General features: G+C 39.0%; 1 protein-coding gene across 3 annotated transcripts in view; it reads right to left on the bottom strand.

Moving 5' to 3' along the window:
• LOC145483836 (polycystin family receptor for egg jelly-like) overlaps positions 1 to 17,961 on the bottom strand; it is a 37,845-nt gene that overhangs the window by 5,463 nt on the left and 14,421 nt on the right. For all 3 annotated transcript variants that reach the window (XM_081462381.1, XM_081462382.1, XM_081462383.1), the window contains exons 8-23: positions 16,755 to 17,095; positions 15,705 to 15,843; positions 15,261 to 15,370; positions 14,074 to 14,132; positions 12,870 to 13,033; positions 11,393 to 12,119; positions 10,565 to 11,020; positions 9,988 to 10,150; positions 9,441 to 9,581; positions 8,868 to 8,993; positions 7,884 to 8,132; positions 7,376 to 7,630; positions 5,516 to 6,274; positions 4,628 to 4,864; positions 1,176 to 2,459; positions 224 to 395 (exon numbers count right to left, since the gene is read on the bottom strand). In XM_081462381.1, coding sequence (XP_081318507.1) covers positions 224 to 395; positions 1,176 to 2,459; positions 4,628 to 4,864; positions 5,516 to 6,274; positions 7,376 to 7,630; positions 7,884 to 8,132; positions 8,868 to 8,993; positions 9,441 to 9,581; positions 9,988 to 10,150; positions 10,565 to 11,020; positions 11,393 to 12,119; positions 12,870 to 13,033; positions 14,074 to 14,132; positions 15,261 to 15,370; positions 15,705 to 15,843; positions 16,755 to 17,095 — 5,382 coding nt within the window. The remainder of the gene's footprint in view (positions 1 to 223; positions 396 to 1,175; positions 2,460 to 4,627; positions 4,865 to 5,515; positions 6,275 to 7,375; positions 7,631 to 7,883; positions 8,133 to 8,867; positions 8,994 to 9,440; positions 9,582 to 9,987; positions 10,151 to 10,564; positions 11,021 to 11,392; positions 12,120 to 12,869; positions 13,034 to 14,073; positions 14,133 to 15,260; positions 15,371 to 15,704; positions 15,844 to 16,754; positions 17,096 to 17,961) is intronic.

Below are 17,961 nucleotides of genomic sequence, written 5' to 3'. Positions count from 1 at the left end.
GATCATTTTTTTTTTCTACTAAAAAGTATAATTCAAGCATCCGTTTTTAAAAAAGACTGGTGACGGTCCATTGTTTGATTTACACCAGAAGTTGAATTCGACCGAAGGCCTTTGGCACAAACATGGCTGCAGTAGCTACATGTATACTCCTTCAATCAGTTAAACTGAATTGGTTCCTTAAACGAGGCCGCTAATTTGAGAGTTAAAACTTTTTAAATCTTACTTGTCTTTAATCGTATCTGCCTAAGGCGTGGCATTCCCATCAGAAAGTTCTTCTTGTTGCCGATGAATCCTTCTTTGTATTCGAATGGCTGACCACTGTACCATGTCACATCGTAGAGTCCAGGAACTAACACCTCATCCATCCAGTTCCAGAGGGAAGGTGTATCTACAACCTAAAAATATCATTTAACTGTCATTTTTTATTCAGAGCATTTTACTGCGCTAACTGAAAAGAACTTAAAAAGAAAGTAGACGTAAAGTGGTATGAAGAAGAGTAGCGTAGTGAAAATCTCTCCCTTCCCCGCCCCATAAACGCCTTTGCCATCTGTCGTTAATTTATTCTAATTTGGGAACATTTTGGACGCTTTTACCTCAACATTGAATGGCCCTCATCTGCACCTGAAAGTGTCTTCGAGGAAAAAAATCTAAGATTCCAGGCAAAAGACTCTGCTGAAGATGGAGCATTACAGAATTGCAAATTGTGTTCCTGAGTTGTTTTTACTTCATTGCCAATTTCCTTGAGTACAATGGAACGACTATCCTAAATGACTCCGTGACTAGAAATCTCTCCTCTCGCTAGCTTGCAGAAATACATCATATACAGCGTTTTGATGTTTATTCTAACACTTTGCAAAAACGTTCAGAAAAAAAGAACAAAAGTAAAACGAAAACAACTATGAATTGGTAGAGCCATATCTAACGGACAAGCTTCTTGTCCACTGTTTCACAATTTAGAAGTGTGGATTTTTGCTCAGAGCTGAAAACGGAAGATCCAGAGGAAGACCACGGGTCACAATTGAGAACCAACATCAAACTAAACCCACGTTGACGCCGGCTCCGGGATTCGAACCCTGGCCACATAGGGGGAAGCAAGGCTCTCACAACTGCAAAATTCCTGCTCCCCAATTTTGGCAAAAGCTACAATGTATCAGACAGTTTAGTATACTTCTCACCTCTTCAAAGCCACCAAATAGATCTCCTGTAGATTTGGTAAATTGGAATCTTGCATTATCCAAGTCTCCATAACTTACAATCAGTAACAGAGAACCAAATATTAGAAACGATACCACTTCCTGGACTGTCTGGATCATGTCCCACTTTTTGCTACTGGTGTCTTTCTCTTGAACAAGCTCTTTCCTCTGCTTTCGTTTAGCTGAAACTCTCTCCCCTTTTTCACTTTTAAACAACGAGACTCCGATGATAGGATCCTCTTCAGGTGGTTTCCTTATTAACAGTGATAACAATGTTGCCAAGGCGAGTACTTTGATTGGCTGTGTAATGAGAATATCCTGGACAAGGGACACTAAAATGGATGTCAACCACTTATTGGAGATATCTGCTCCCCACATCAAGCTATAAAACACTGTAAATGCAGCACCCGTTAAAGACAGAATCAAGCTAAGACACCAAGCCACGTACACAAAGACATGTGGCAGATATCCCGGGGTCTTTGGCTTTTCGGCATTTTGTCTGGGATCGTAGATTTCTTCGGTAGTTGCTTGCTTTGTGTTCCTGAAGATTAACACGACCAGCAAATTTGCTGGAATAGCTATTACACTGCTTTGAATTCCGATTTTAATTTGCGTCCAGCTCATAACAAGAGGTCCAAACTTGAACGTATCAGTCGGCGTTTCATCGAATTGATAAAACATGGCATTGGTCACCAGTGCCGTGAACAGAAAGCAAAGACAACAAGTCAGGCGTTGGCAACGAGTGAATGGATTGTGAGGCGGTTTGGTGAACACAGAAATCCAGATATGGCCCTCTCCCAAACTTCGGCTTGTTCTGGCATAGAACAAAGGCTTAAAAGCAACAAGTTCGCCTTCTTGTGCGGCTTTTATTTTTAGGTCAATAGAGCCGCCTCTTTTGTCTAGGGAAAGCCACTGATTTGCAAAAAAGTACCACATGTCCTCTGTTTGCTGATCCGTTATAACAACTTGCTGAAGAAACCAAGCTGGGTTTGAACCTGTGTTGTCATGCCAGATGCGTATGTTCTTCAGCTTACCCAATGAAGACGGTAAAGTTAACGTGAAATTGTTGACGCTTGCTCGGGTAAATAACTTTCTCCGAGCTAAAGGATCTGTCAACGTGATAGCGCCACTGTGTCCATTCTCGCCGTATATAATCATTCCGACACAAGCGGATGTCCCAAAACCTTTCCATGCTCCTGTCTGAATGCTCAAATGGTACGTGAAGCCCTCCGTTTGAGTCGAAGTTAAATAAACGTTGGCCGCAACCTACAACAAATGGGAGCTGATCTTAAGCGGTTTTCAATTGGGTGTTCTAACATCACACCGAAGGTAATCACTCTGGCGAATCACAAAGGACAGAGGCAATCCAATGAACCAATCAAAAACTTACAACAAATAAATGTAGCTGACTCGAAGGGCGCGAAAGGGTGTGCAAACGAGTAACGACTGGTTTTGGTTTTACTTCTAATTATTTGAGAAAGAGTGACACGAGTCTTTTAAGGCAATCACTTTGCGTAAAGCAAAACCAAATCAAGTACGAATTACGATACCCAAGGAAAACGACGAATATTACTTGCATTTGCATATACAAACTACTATAAACCAAAAACATCAGCTACAGTTTAGGTGAGACTATGAATATGATAAAACCTAAGTTCCAAATTTTATATAGATAACCGTTGAAAATGCTAACAAATCTATTAGCAAAATTCTACAGTTAATTTTGAGTTAAAGTCAATTTTATGCTCCGCAAAAATGCGTTGTTGAAATACGGTTTTGGTGAGAAACTTTTCCGGTCATGATTGGTCCGTTTTCCTTACGCATTATCTGGATAACTCTGAAATCTGATTTTAAAGTCCACCTCCAGCTCCCTGAGAAAGTCACCTTCGCCCTTGGAACTACGACTAAAATGGTTCATTTTATATAACTTCACACACTGCTTAGTTCTAGATTTACTTAAATATCGAAGAGGGATTTTGGGTATGTACGGCCCCGCAAATGATCCCGGCCTGCAAATGATCCCCGTACCGCAAATGATCCCCAAATTGTACCGCAAATGATCCCAGGACCTGAAATGATCCACAGATTGTACCATAAATGATCCCTGACCGGAAATGGTCGCCCCGCCATAAAATTTGGAAATGTGAGGACTCAGGAATTTGGACAGTGGATTTTAAATTTATGCAATCCCTTTTGATTTGACCATGAAACTGAGAAAAACGTGAACATTTGGATTTGATTCCAGAAGGTTAGTTTGGTACTGAACCAATCACTATAAAGTTCAGGACAAGCAAAAACCACAACCAATTGGCCACGTTCAATATATCAATATTCTAACGTCGATCCGAGGCTTTCGGGTAAAAATTGCAATATTTTTAAGTTTCCTTTGTCTTTCAATTCTCAAAAGAGACTTGGATACATAGAAAACACCACCAAGCATAGAAGTTTGTCCTGAAAGCCTCGCAGCCATGTTAGAACATTGATATATCGAACGTGGCCTATTACCGCCAGTGTTTGCGGTTTAGTTCTCTCACGCGTAATTGGCTTTTTCCTTGTTACACAATAATAATCCTTAAATATTTCTGGTATTCACGGTTTTCTGAGTTTCACAGTAATAATACAATATTTTGATACAGAAGTTACTACGTGATACGCAAGAAAATGTGCAGTTTGAACGATTTGAATGCAAATTTCACAACTTTAAAAATGATTTCCAACGTCACGAAATCTTGTGTTTGAAATTTGTAGCCTTAGCTAGATACTTCCCTGAATGATTTTATTAGGTCCGGGCCTGAGATGTATGATAACACAGGATGTTAGCTCACTATGTTCGCTATATATATGTCTCTGATTTGGAGACAACTGAGAATTCCCAAGTGGATTGACTACATTTTTACTACGGTAACTAGCACGAAGGAATCTTAGGCACTTTCGCGGGAGCCCTTGGCTATCTAGGATGCAAGTATAAGAAGTGTACAGGGAAAAGTTCTAAGCGGTTAATTAGATGGCAGAGGCATCTTCGAAGATTCATGTTTCTTTTTGCACTGCGTTTCCTAAACGAAAAATTTATGCAGTCGACACATGTCAATTTAGTATTTTGCGCAGTATGAGAAACGTTTTTTATTGCTGCTTTTATGCCTGAGGTACTTGTCTTTTCTTCACGTAGGATAATTAAGAAAATATGTATCCATCCATAGACTTGTCATGGAGTCCACGCCATTCCTAACTTTTTGCAGTGGCATCAGTTCCGGTCCCGGGATCATTTGCGGTACAATTTGGGGATCATTTGCGGTACGGAGATCATTTGCGGGCCGGGATCATTGCGAGGCCGTACAGGTATCTTATTGAACTCGTATACAAAAAAGAAGAATATGATTGAATGATTATGTAACGTGTCAAACTCATATATACTGCAAACCTTTAGAACTATGTACCTTTCGCAGGTCCTTTTTGTCTGCCCGACGAGAGACTACAAGTCCTATAAAGTACAATCCGAATAGAAAGCACACAGTTGAAAGAACTACAAAATTCCCGGTTTCTCCCAGCCTTTTGAATTCCGTCCAAACTTTGTCGAAGTCGATGGGATTTGGTGCGACGAAAATGTTTCCACCGAAAGCTGAAAGATGAGTGCACAGACAGTGAAGCTTCCCATCAGTATGTTTCCATCCAACCTTTAAGGAAAGCAATCAGTTATCAGTTTTCATCAATGTATAACTGTTTGGCTGACTGACTGACTGACTGACTGACTGACTGACTGACTGACTGACTGAGTCAGGGGAATATGTCGACAACAGTATCTCAGGTCCATAAATCTTTCAAACGTCATTAATAAGATTAACCGTGTGAAAAAAGATAATTAAATCAATGGTATTTTCGCTTGTTTTTTCTCTCGCCTTTCCTCTCTATTGCAATATTCTTTAATCTTAGGGTGCGTTTCTTTGAGAATTAAAATTCAAGGTTGCATTTGTTAATCCGAAAACGGAATTTGCGTTTCTTTACTGAACGGATTAATCCAAGATCACGCGGATCATGTTACATCAAGGAAACTGAAGGATTCCTGCCAAAGGTGGATTCTGCGGTTCCTTTGATGTACCATGATCTAAGTGATCTTGGATTGATTTAAGAATCCAGTCTTGTCTTTTCCCAAAGAAATGCACCCTTAGTAGTAGTATAACTACCAGTGGTACGTTACATGCATGGAAATGTTTAATGACTGCTCATAACACAAACGAATTGATTCTTAAAGAGTATGTTTTTGTCCTCATAGCAGATTCAAATGGTGTCTGCATGACCTAGTTACTTTGTTGTTGCAGAATTCATACCTTACATCCTTCACTTGTCCAGGCTTGTCTCAGTTCAGACCAGTAGAGACAGCTCCTCATAGTCACCAACATAGTGTAGTTCACGTCTGTCCGTTTGTCGTACTGCGGCATTATAATCTCTGGTGTTGGGGGAGGGGTGGTAGGAGGATCTTTGACACCAATGCAGGAACGTTTTTGTCGACCATGTCTATCCTTGCAGTATTTCATCATACCACTGCGCTTATTTCGAGTGCTTCCTTTACCTTCGTCTGATGCTATCCGAATGCCGATGAAATGAACTCCAACGTCTCCGGTGACATTGCTTGACAATGAAAATAAGTAAGGATTGTCGGTACAGTTGAGGTCACCAGTTCTATCGTCATAAGTTCGACAGGATGAAAAGTCCGGAATCCTTGTTCTAAAGGTATAGTTGCTTGGTGTTGGTCTAACTCCACTGCTCACAAATACATCAAAAAAAGAATTGTTTTGTGGTCTAATTTTTACAAGCGCGGCTTCAAATTCATTTTTAATTTCTATCTTGTGGTAGCGTAAGGGGTTGGAATCGTTGGAAGGCCGTTTTACAAATAAATGATCTTGAGTGTAATTTGCAGTATCTTCCTTTAGCTTTTTTTCTGGTATAAAGAGTTCAATGGGATGATTTAGGTCAGAGATGTTTAGCTGCGATCCATCCGCCTTCTTCAGTTCTAATTTAACAACGGATGACTTGATTGTTTTGGATCTTTTGGTCCACACGTAGGGGTTTACTTGTAAGGTCAGCATCTGGAGAAATGATAATAAAAAAAATAACTTGCTTTGATCGTCAAATGACTTAGAGAGTCGCTCTTATGAGGAAAACATCGGTGAGGGGCTTTGCGCCGGACTCAAGCCAACAATGTTTAAGCAATGAAGACCAGACTTCGCGACTTTTCCAAAAATTTATCTGGGATTAAACCATTTAGTATGTCATGTTACTGTTTAATAAACGTGATAATCCCATGACAACCTTATTTTGACAGGTTTTATTTTCCAATTTCAAAATTTCCTGTTTAATTTAAACATTTTTGGATAACCTCGATCTTTTCCGGAACCTTTATTAAAATTACGAAATCCAAAATGGCTTATCCAAGATAGTGACTGTAATCGAACATTACATGTGAAAGACCTCAAAATATTTGTTTTGGGAGCTGCTGTAAATCCGATTCGGTTAAAACAAGTCTCTCCTAGAGTAAGGAAGGCAAAGGCTTATTTCGATTATATTCATTTTAAGTGAACTTTTCAGGATAAAGTTGTGATCCAGAAAGGCGTTTCAGGCGAAGCTTGCTGCCTAAATTTGTACATAACATAGATTTTACTTTATACTAAAACTCGTCAAAATAGAAGAGAAGTGTTTCTTATGTGCTGAATCGGGGAGATACAAGTCGATAAGATTAAGAATTTCACCGGAGCAGTTCAAGAGAGCTTTCATCTACTATTAGCTTACTACGAACGCGAGGCTATTAAGGTGGCTTGGAACAGTTTCATTGGAGCAGCAAATTAAAGGAAAGCTCTTTTGTGAAAGATGTTAATTAGATCTCAAACCATCAGATGCGCCACTTGTACAATACGAAACTCAATATATGGCCAAAATGAACAACCACTTGCTTATTAAGGGGAGATTGGGCACCAACAGTCTTGACGGTTTGTTTGTTTGTTTGTTTTTTAATCTACCCGTATGACGCTAATTCATAATTTCCAAATTACAAACTGGCTCTGTTTATTCATTCATAACATTTTCTTAGCTAACAGAAAATCTGCGTGACCTAACTAATTAAAACTGAAATATCAAAGCGATCAAAAACTCCTGGGCAGTAGAAGTACTGTTAAACAATTTAAACAACTTACTTGGGTATCAACAGATGGCAAGGTCGTTCCATTTCTTCCAAATAACACCTCTGCAGAAGGAAATGTGGCAGATCCTTCATTTTCATTGCCAGTAAACGTCTCACTCCCTATATCAGAAGGCGCTTGACGCTGAAGTGTCATTGTTATGGCGTCAGTTTTCAATGATGTCTTTTTCTGGCCAGTCATCTTCGTGGAAAGTAGTGTGGTACCAAGTGTGTCGGCCACCGATAAGATGTTCTCTGTTACTTTCTTTACCTGTTAAGACGGAAAGAAAAATAATAAAAAATCTATCAATCTCAGAGAAAAAGCAGCTTGTGTACATCCATTGTAGTGCGGAGGCACATCAAGCTGGAATAATTTAGATGAGTGTATGCAAAGTCATGTCCTACAGCTTCACAAAGGCTATTAATGATTTTCCTCAACGGAAGTTGATTACTATAATTGTACCAACAAAATGCTGAATCGTAATGTAAGGGTGCACTAAGGAATCGGAGTGAAAAGCACTTACATTGTTAAAATCGCTGTGGACGTCTCCCGTTTCTCTAGGCCATCGAATTCCTCTTCGTAGTCGGCCCAAATCTGTTCTTCCTTCAAGTTGAATACTTTGGAGGTACTGTTCGTCAGCTAATCCCGCCGAGGCATTCAACGTGTACGATATTCCACGTAAAATATCGCCGCCTACGTTTTGGATCAAATCTCTGTTGTAATGATTCCGAAGGAAGTTAGTTGTTTCTGTAAGTAAACTTGTGGCGTCCTCCTAAACGAATGAAGAATATAACAATATTAGAGATAGGGATAGTTGCAGGGCACTTATTCTTTGTTTCCTCTTTATGCTTTTTGTTTCAGAGTTATCATCCTATAATCAGTCAATTAAGCAATAAACAAGTCATCTATTTTTATTATAAATATATAATAAATGTTTGTGCTGGCTGCATTGAGAACATACGGCTACAATGGCTTCAGAAGGTAAATGAAAATTTATATTTTGTAGTTTTCTCAGCCGGAGTTAAGGAATACTTGTATCAAAGAAAGCCCCTTGTACAACAACCAACACCCAAACAGTATAATCAACAAATATGTAAGAGCAAGTATATATATATATATATATATATATACAATGTGGGAGGAAAATATATATATATATACATATATATATATATATATATATATATATATATATATATATACATATATATATATATATATATATATATATATATATACATATATATATATATATATATATATATATATATATAATATCTTAAAATTGAACCACGGAAAAAGATGTAAAGACATGAATGATCATATCAGTTATGTACACTCCTGAGCAGTTGTGAAAATGGCGCCTGAAATCACACACAGATCAAAGTTTCTTATCCCGTTAAAGGCTGAATTCTTTTCAGGTTTTTACAACTGCTTAAGTTGTGTTTCATAACTGCGATGATAATTCATGTTATTTTCAAATGTACAGTAACTATCTGCTACTTGCCAGAGTGTTCACGGGCATCCTGGCCCTGCCTTCTGCTGCCATGATAACAATTGCAGCGAATTGCGTAACCTGGCTTTCATGTGTAATCTGCGCCCGAGCGATGGCCTGTAATGTGGAGTCCTTGGCCTAAGGCGATAAACATTGCAATAAAGTAATACCTGAGCCCCATATTTTATTTGTTAAAGACGATTTAACACTACTGATCTTGAATATAGTATAGTACTCACCTAGATCGGTTAAAAATTGTGGAAATGACTGTTTCAAAGATGTTGTTTTATACATAACAATAATAATCTAAAATATAAACAGGTGTTGTAAATGTTCCTCGTATGAATAGGTAGTAACTATACTGACAGATCCCAAAAGACTGGTGTCTTTTGTCTCACGTCCTAGGAACATTTAAAAAAAAATTTCACCCTATTCAAAAAAGGAGTGGGAGGCAAAAGGTGCACGCAAGTGCACACAAGTGCAACAGTACAATCGTCCTTACTATAGAATGGAATTGCTGATGGTGGACAAGTTCTAGACGTAAACATTTCGGTATTTTGGGAATACAAATAAACCAGCTCCTACCTTGTCGTCAACATCTGCACTCAACACGGCAATTGCATGAGAAGCCGCCTCACTAACTTTTCCTTCATTCAAATAGTTTGTAATGTCACTACTTAAAGTTGCAGGATGTAGTGAGGGATCATTCTGTGGCAATGGCTTCACCTAAAAGTTGTAAAGACACCTTCAATGGCTGCCACGTTATATGATGAATCCTTCAAGTGACCTTTACATGTCATCTTCACAAGACCTTTGTTTTAAAAGTCGTTACCTCAGTTTAATCCCAATAGATGTTTCCAGATCAGGGCTGAATTTACTTGAAGGTTTTTCCTTGTTTCTATACTCACTTTTCCACAAAAAGTTTCCATAATGACAATTTGAACTTTGAAACTCTTTTAGATCTTTGGAAATGTAGATTTCTACCTCATCTTGACTTTATACTGATAAAATTAAAAGACTACTTTCCCTGTAGTCCAGCTCTATGGAGCACCCACTAATTCGATATCTTGTCTGGAGCGATTTATTGCGAAACAAAGTCTTTCAAGAAATTTTATTCTAAAAGAAAACTTACCTTTACAGTTAAAATGTCCACCTGGCTTGCTCCTTTTTGGTCAAAAATGTTCACTCTTATAGTTATATTATAATCTTCTGACTTATTTCCTTGAGGAAGAGTTGCTGATATGTATGGACTGTGCCTACCACTGGCGCTTACCATACCAGTTGAAGTAGTGTAACTATGAAGAAGAAAAAGAAGATGATGAAGAACAAGAAGAAGAAGAAGAAGAAGAAGAACAACCACAACAACAACAACAGCAGCAACAAAAACAGCAATAACAAAAAACAACTATACAATCACAGCAAGAACAATAATTTTTTAATAATTTGAACTCTACATTGAGCGGTCCGGGCTGGAGACCTGGCTGGGGTTATTTTGAGATGTTCTTGGGTAGGACATTAATTATAAACTCTTACAGTTCGTCTATCCAGCCGAGTGTCTAACTGCATGAGCACCGATGAATTCAATGCTGACATCTGACATCTTATCCAGGGTGGAGTAGAAATATTTCTAGTCGCTTAATGCTTCAACTGGGATAATTATTACAAGGATGGAATCGACACATTAACCCGGCGATGACTTTTATCCTTACCTGAAACTATATGTCAAGTATTTGTTCTCATTGTGCCATCCAGAACAGTCCACCGAAAAATTGGTTTTCAAAACAAACCCTTCCTTTGGTTTCACACTGCATCTTTTCTTGGGAACAGAGAGAGGTTTTACAGTTCGAAAGGGTAAGTCGTCTTCTAAAACAATTCCTCCTTCAATTATTATGGATGCCTTTATCTTGTATGTGGTATTCATCTCAAGGGAATACTTATTATCACCCAGCTTGCCGGTAAGGACTATATTTGGGTTGTCTAGGTCGGTGAGTATTCGCTCAGCTAAGTCCGAGATTTGCACCCAAGAGCTAGACAGCCTGGAGTTCTCTCTCTTAAACAGAGACCATTCGTGGCGAGCGATCGTTCCGCAAATATCTCCAGTACAGTTGGATTCTATGATCATTTGCTTCTTGGGAATGACTTCAGGGCCACAATTGTAAATGCAACTGCAAATTTTTGTTAAAATGTTAGTGGTTATCAAAATTTACCATGGTACTGGAAATCCAGTGTAGATATTACATAGAAAAATTACGGAATTATGCAGTAAACAATTGATCAAAGATTCTAATCTTTTGAAGATGTTCGGCATAACATGCACGCTTTTTAATACAAGAGCAAGATTACTTTTTAACAAGTGCAAACGACCACGGTTCTTGGGTAGAGGCAGGGCAAGCGGCGGCTGATCATGACAGTGTCTTGGAGAAGTAAAATTTCTGCCTTCTCCACTCCATACGAAGAAATGGAACTGATGATAACAAACAACGACATAGAGAATATATATATCTGGATATGGAGTAACTAGACATGACGATGATTACCTGATAAAGAATGATGCCACCACTAACCGATGGGTGGCCCTGGAGCTTTCGACACCGTTTGAAACAACAAGCTCAAACACATACGTTTTTCCTCCCTCCATTTTGTCTACATCCACATTTATTACATTTTCACGACCACTGAGTCTTCCTGGACCAAAACCATAGCAACCACCTGACAGGTTTGCGTTACCATTTGGAGCATCAACCGGAAGCGAATCGTTTTCCAGGAATGTTTCGTAACTTCGTCTGCAAAACCAGGTGAAGGTTAGAGGACGTCCTTGTTTGGGATGTGGGTCATAGGATCGAGAGCCATTCAACGTAATATTCCCTTGTCCTATAGTTGCAAAAGACGGGCCTGAAATATTAGCGACAGGGGAACTCTGAAGAAGTAAGATGAAACCAAAGTCATATCCAATAATTTTCAACTGTGGCGAGGTTCTTAAAACGTAACTGACGTAATAGTAGCTGTCGAGACTTGTTCTTCTCCGCATCGACCAAACAGGTTTATCATTTTTAATTCCACCAGGAAGAAAGGAGTAGAAATTTCTACCCTTTAAGTTTGCTTTGGTGATATGCCAATATGAAAAGGTCTTTACTGACGAACTGCATCGTGAATGTTGTACTTTTGCTTTAAAGACCATCTTATCCGTTGTATAGTACACCCTGGCCTGGTCCAGAGTCTTGCTCAAGTTGAGGTTCACAGCTGCAGGAGGACATCTGCAGTCATCTGAAATTAATATTAGATGACAGGTTGGCTTTATATGTAGAAAGCTTACCATGGATGACAACTCATTTGTAAGGTTTTATACAATCTAGATAACGTTCGATTACAAAAAGAAGCGAAAGTAAACTTCGGCGGTTCGAAATCATTTGGACTCCATTATCAAGTACAGAAAATAACGGTCGAGACGTTAATTCTATACTATGAAAGGTGAAAGAATATATTAAAGTGTAACACCACCTAATTAAAAGTTCTTAGGTGTCAGCAGTTAAACGTACCGAATAAACTTAGATGAATACTTTCGTGCAAAGTATATTGAGTCCGTCTGTGTATTGAGTTTGGGTTTTCTTTTACGAATGAAACACATTTCGTGAGCTAAACAGTCCAATTTTCCTTAGGGCTATTTCAACTAGGAAAACCTGTTAGACATGTTTAGAACATGTTGACGATGAAGATGACGTCAGTGCTTTCCCATTGGCTGACAGCCAAAAGTCTTTGTTCTTTCTCTATATAAACGCGGTACCACCCAGACAATTGAGCGGTCAGTGTAATAAAAATCTTAATACCCCTCGTATACCCACGTGGCCTGCATCTCATTAAACCAGTTCTGGATTCAAAGGTCATTGATTCAGTGGTTATCACTTCAAGTAGAACCAAGTGGTCTACCCATCTGTCAAATAGTACACACGTTAGTACAAGAGGCCTATGACTGACATATATGTAAGCTACAACAAGGACAAAATGAAATCATATCACCTGTATCCAGCTCCTCCAAATAATTGCTGTGGAAGATTGACATTGACTTTATTCCTGTCTTTATTTTTGCCATCAGTTGACCTTTCACCGACGCACTGATGCAGAACAGCTTTATCTCTGCCATTGGTAAAGCTTTGTCCGAAGATATATCAATACTTTGTGCGCTTGAATTTAAAAAAAATAGAGGTTATATTTACCAATGGAAACTCTTAATGACTGAGAGACAACGTGCAAGAAACGTTAAAGTGTTTATAGGGTACCAATAACAACAACAACAACAACAACAACAATCTCTATTTGAGCTCTTTCGGATTTAAAGAGAAAATTAATTTATTTCATATACACATGTAGAGAAGGCACAGCCACTTAGATATATTAAAAGCTAGTCGTGCTAAGTAGTCATGAGGATAAAACTAAAACAAAAAGAAGAAAAATGGGGAAGAAATAGGCACACAATCAGAAAAAGAAAGAAAGAGAAAAAACTGGGTGAAAGTTGAGCACTGAATAACTAAAATTTCGTTACCAATAGTTGGAAATTTTAGATTCTTTTAGGAGATTTTTTAAGGAAGTGCGACTCTTGGGTCTCAGATTTTCCCCTCAAAGTTTAGCACCGTTAAAACGAATATTAAATTTACCGTAGCCGGTCCCAGCGTTTGGTAATTATAACATGACTTCCTACGAGCTAGTCTGGTTTCAGACTGATGAATTTTATTGATGCTCTTGATAAGAGGTACTAAAACTAATTAGGAGTCTATTAGAATAGAGAGGTTTTCAGTTGACGGTCGTAAAATCAAAACCAAACCAATTAGAGCGGTTTTCAATTGAGTGTCGAAAGTAATTAGGCAACTAGTTTGGTTTTGGTTTTGGTTTTACTGCGGTTTTACTGAGTAGTCTAATTGGTTTGGTTTTGGTTTTACGACACTCAACTCAAAACCGCTCTACTTACCAATCACACTACTCAGCCAATCCCAAACCGTAGTAGAACCAAAACCAAAACCAAAGTAATTGCCTGATTGCATTCGACACTCAGTTGAAAGCTGCTCTATTAGTCATACATAAATAAAATAGTATCCAAACATTTTGTAACATTTTAACACTTTTTCAATCTATTCATCTGTTTATTGGACAGACATAGCTTCGTTGATAGACCAACCGCTGCACAAAAGGTTTCTCTTAAAAAATGTTAAAGATAAAAATGTCCTACCCGAATCGCTGAAACTCAGCCAAGAAAAATCCGCGAAAGCCGTCAACAATGCTGTTAAACTGCAAAAAGCGTTACAATTTTCACACGTTTATCTCAAAAATATACAAATATACAAATTAAGGCATTCTTGCAATTGAAAACTGAACTAAAGTTACTACGCTTCGTCATTAAGGGCTTAGTCTATTCTATGTGCTATGCTGTGACCTTCACGACATTAAAGATAAGATGAATACTACTAGGAACTCGGTGTGCAGAATCAATATAGAGCCACTCTGAGATCGATGGGCCACCTGTCAATTCTGTTCATTTACCAACAATTCATGAAATGATTCTTCCACTGAACTGTCATTAGAATAGGGTGAAAAAACAATTCATGTCCTTTGCTGATTGCTTTTGATATTGACTTTTACGAAACAGATCTTGACTCATTTGTGTTTAATTATTATGGGATTACGTCAATTGTGCCTTCAAAATTTCTAAACGTTTCAGCATATTTAGGCACAAATATTCTTAAGCCACATCTATGCATGATGTTCACCGAGTTTGTGTTCTCGCTACAACTGCCGTAGCTCGTTTCTGAATTTCCTAGATTACATACAGTCATTTATTCCTACACTCCTTTCTTCCTTCCTTCCTTTAATCCTTCCATCGTTCCTTCCTTCCATCCTTCCTTTCTTCCATCCTTCCAACCTTCCAACCTCCCAACCTCCCAACCTCCCAACCTCCCAACCTCCCAACCTCCCATCCTCCCAACCTCCCAACCTCCCATCCTCCCAACCTCCCAACCTCCCATCCTCCCAACCTGCTATCCTTTCATCCTTCAATCCTTCAATCCTTCAATCCTTCCATCCTAGCATCCTTCCATCCTTCCTTCCTTCCATCCCCTCATCCTTCCATCCTTCCATCCTTCCATCCTTCCATCCTTCCATCCTTCCATCCTTCCATCCTTCCATCCTTCCATCCTTCCATCCTTCCATCCTTCCATCCTTCCATCCTTCCATCCTTCCATCCTTCCATCCTTCCATCCTTCCATCCTTCCTTCCTTCCATCCCCTCATCCTTCCATCCTTCCATCCTTCCATCCTTCCATCCTTCCATCCTTCCATCCTTCCATCCTTCCATTCTTCCATCCTCCCATCTTCCTTCCCCCTTCAGAAAATCAACCAATCAATCAATCACGTCACCTACCTGTGTCATCACATCAGCTTTCAATGTCTTGTATTGCTCAGTTGTTGCATTTACGAGATCCAAGGTTAAATACCGGTTGAGAATTATGAGCCACGCGTTAAAATGATATGCTGAAAAAAATTTGAAACAATGACCTTTAGATGTAAATCACGTTTTGTGTACAATCATTAATTTTATCAAACTTCATTGCATTGTTACATTCACTGTTTCAACAAGACTATTATAATAATCGTATGATAAACAAGAAATTTCATTGTTCGAATTCCCTCTTACAATTGAAACTGTAATTCAAAGTTTTCCTAAATTTTTGGAATCATTGTTTTAGGCCATTGCGATTATCTGGTTGAGACTTTTTGGGGGGCGGGGGAGGGTGGTTGTGAGGAGGACCCTATTTTCAATTTCACGAAAGTTTCTTACTAGAATTTGAACATTATGAAAACTCACGTTTCTTGCCGTACACCTCCACTCTAAGGCAATTCCACATATGGCGGTCCGTTGGGTGAAAGCGAATATATCGTGCTTGAATTGGTTCTGGTAGCTTGTGTTTGTCAACTGTAGAGGAGTCACCTTTTCTACGGAATTCCTGGGAGGATTGAGAATGTCAACGTAGCAATGTTAATGCTTTTCAGACGGGAGGGGGCGGGGTTCGAGGGTTCGGGGTTTGTCCAACCTCACTGACTTAGACGGTTTAAAACATTTTCCAATATTTAGGTAAAAGCAGCCAACATTTTACACTTCATCTGAAGCTGATCTGGCAACGATTTGGCATGAAACGTCAATATAGTTAGAACTTGATGTTTTCATGGCAATCGTATTATCATGATAAGTTTTCCCAAATTTTGATGTTGCCATGAGCAACAATAAATAATTTCAAAAAGTTATTTTTGTATTCTTGGAACTGTACAGCCATGTTTTAATAAAAAATTGATTGCTTCGAAGTCATTTCTCTTTCTCTTCAGTTTTTCACTCTTTTTTGCCGTTTTGGAAAAACCAAGTCACCGAAGGTGAATTCAAGATGGCGGCTGTTTTGAAAATGAGAAGGTAATCACTACGTGACGTGATTGTCTCGTGTTTCTTACTTTTGGGCATACTATAAGCCCTTTAAGCTTCATTTTCATTGCTTAAATATCCTTGAAAATGTGGAGGGATGGATTTCACCCCACCCCACTCCCCCATCCCCGGTCGTAGGAAATTAAAAACGCCCGATTCGAAGAAGGATAAGTCGGAAATGCTCTCTCACCTCAGACTTCCTAAAGGCCTTTAATTTGTGATTGTTGATTTAATGCTTACGTACTGTATACATAGAATCCCACACTTGGCCAAGCTTCGCTTTTGGTCATTAGAATTGTATTTAATTTGTTACATTATGATACACCTCATGAAACAGAAAGAAATCCTATCGTATCTAATATATGCTAATAAATGGTTCTGTGTTCGAGCAAGGCTAAAAGAAAATATACCAACTACTGAAAAGTAGTTATAAGAATGTATTACCACGTCCGTCCCATTGTCATAGGTGTAAGTGATCCAGCTGCTTCCATCTGTTGAGAAAGACAGCTTAAAGGCTGTGACCCATTCATTGCCATTAATGTCTCCCTGTGTATCAATTCCACACACTGTAAACATATCTCCAAAGTAAATCTGAAGCCAGTCATCATTACTGTCTTTTGTTCGCGAGCACCAGCCGTCTCCTCTGTTACCTTCCAGCCGGCCGAACTCTGGCTGGTATCCGCCTATTTCTTCTTTATATGTGGAGCTGGCTGTCATCTGACTGTCAGAAATTATTTTTGGGTCTGAAACTCCGATAGGGCTCGTCAGACAAGTGGCGTAATATTCTGAATGGAAAGTAAAAAACATTCTAAGAGTTGCCCAAGGTATGCTTCTACGTGGGAGGTTTTGCGATACGTTTGATTCATTTTGATTACATTTACTTCGAAAAAACGAAAATTTCCTTGGCCTCGCCGACCCCGGAAGGGAGAGAAGGGTACTCTAGAAAGTTTTATACGGGGAGGCTCCGCCCCGAGATCTAACCTCTAACCCTTCCGTATAACATATCGACATAAAAGCGACCCCTTTTGTATACCTTTAATTTAATAAGAGCATCTCTTTTCCAGACTCTTGGTATGATGTTAATGAACAATATTATGGAACAACATTAAGTATTACCAGGAAATGTTGACAAAACAACAGAACCTTGTTCAATTTATGTTGTGCAGGGAATCAAGATACTCCGATGTTCTTACCATTTCATATACCTCAACTTCTAAAATCCCCACCCTTTCATATACCTGAAACCTGAGAAAGGGAACCCTTTCGGGTAGAGCTTCCCCGTATGGGTTATAGAAAGTACCCCCCGCCCCCCGCTACCCCCCCCCCCTCCTCTCGGGTGTTGCCGACCCGAAATTCCTCGGCGTTATTTTGGTCAGGCGTTTACTTAACAAAGGGTTTCTTTTTTGGATCTCATCAGCGTCAGTGCTGCTTGCCATTCATAATAACCGTTCACTGAATTAAAAAATAATAATGCAAGAAAAATATTTACAAGGCAAGATCTAAGATCTTGGACATAGCACAAATAACACAACGAGGCATCAGTAGATTTTTAGTCTGTAGCCTAACTGGCAAAGAGGTTCCAAGCCAATTATAACCCAAGGCAAATGCAACTGTTGAAAGGTGAAGGATAATAAACGAAATTATATTATTA

The sequence above is a fragment of the Orbicella franksi genome, chromosome 4 (genome assembly GCF_964199315.1).
Source record: "Orbicella franksi chromosome 4, jaOrbFran1.1, whole genome shotgun sequence".
In the NCBI taxonomy this organism is placed as follows: Eukaryota; Metazoa; Cnidaria; class Anthozoa; order Scleractinia; family Merulinidae; genus Orbicella; species Orbicella franksi.
Note: the sequence above shows the minus strand (reverse complement) of the source record. Positions and strands in the feature narration are given on the sequence as shown.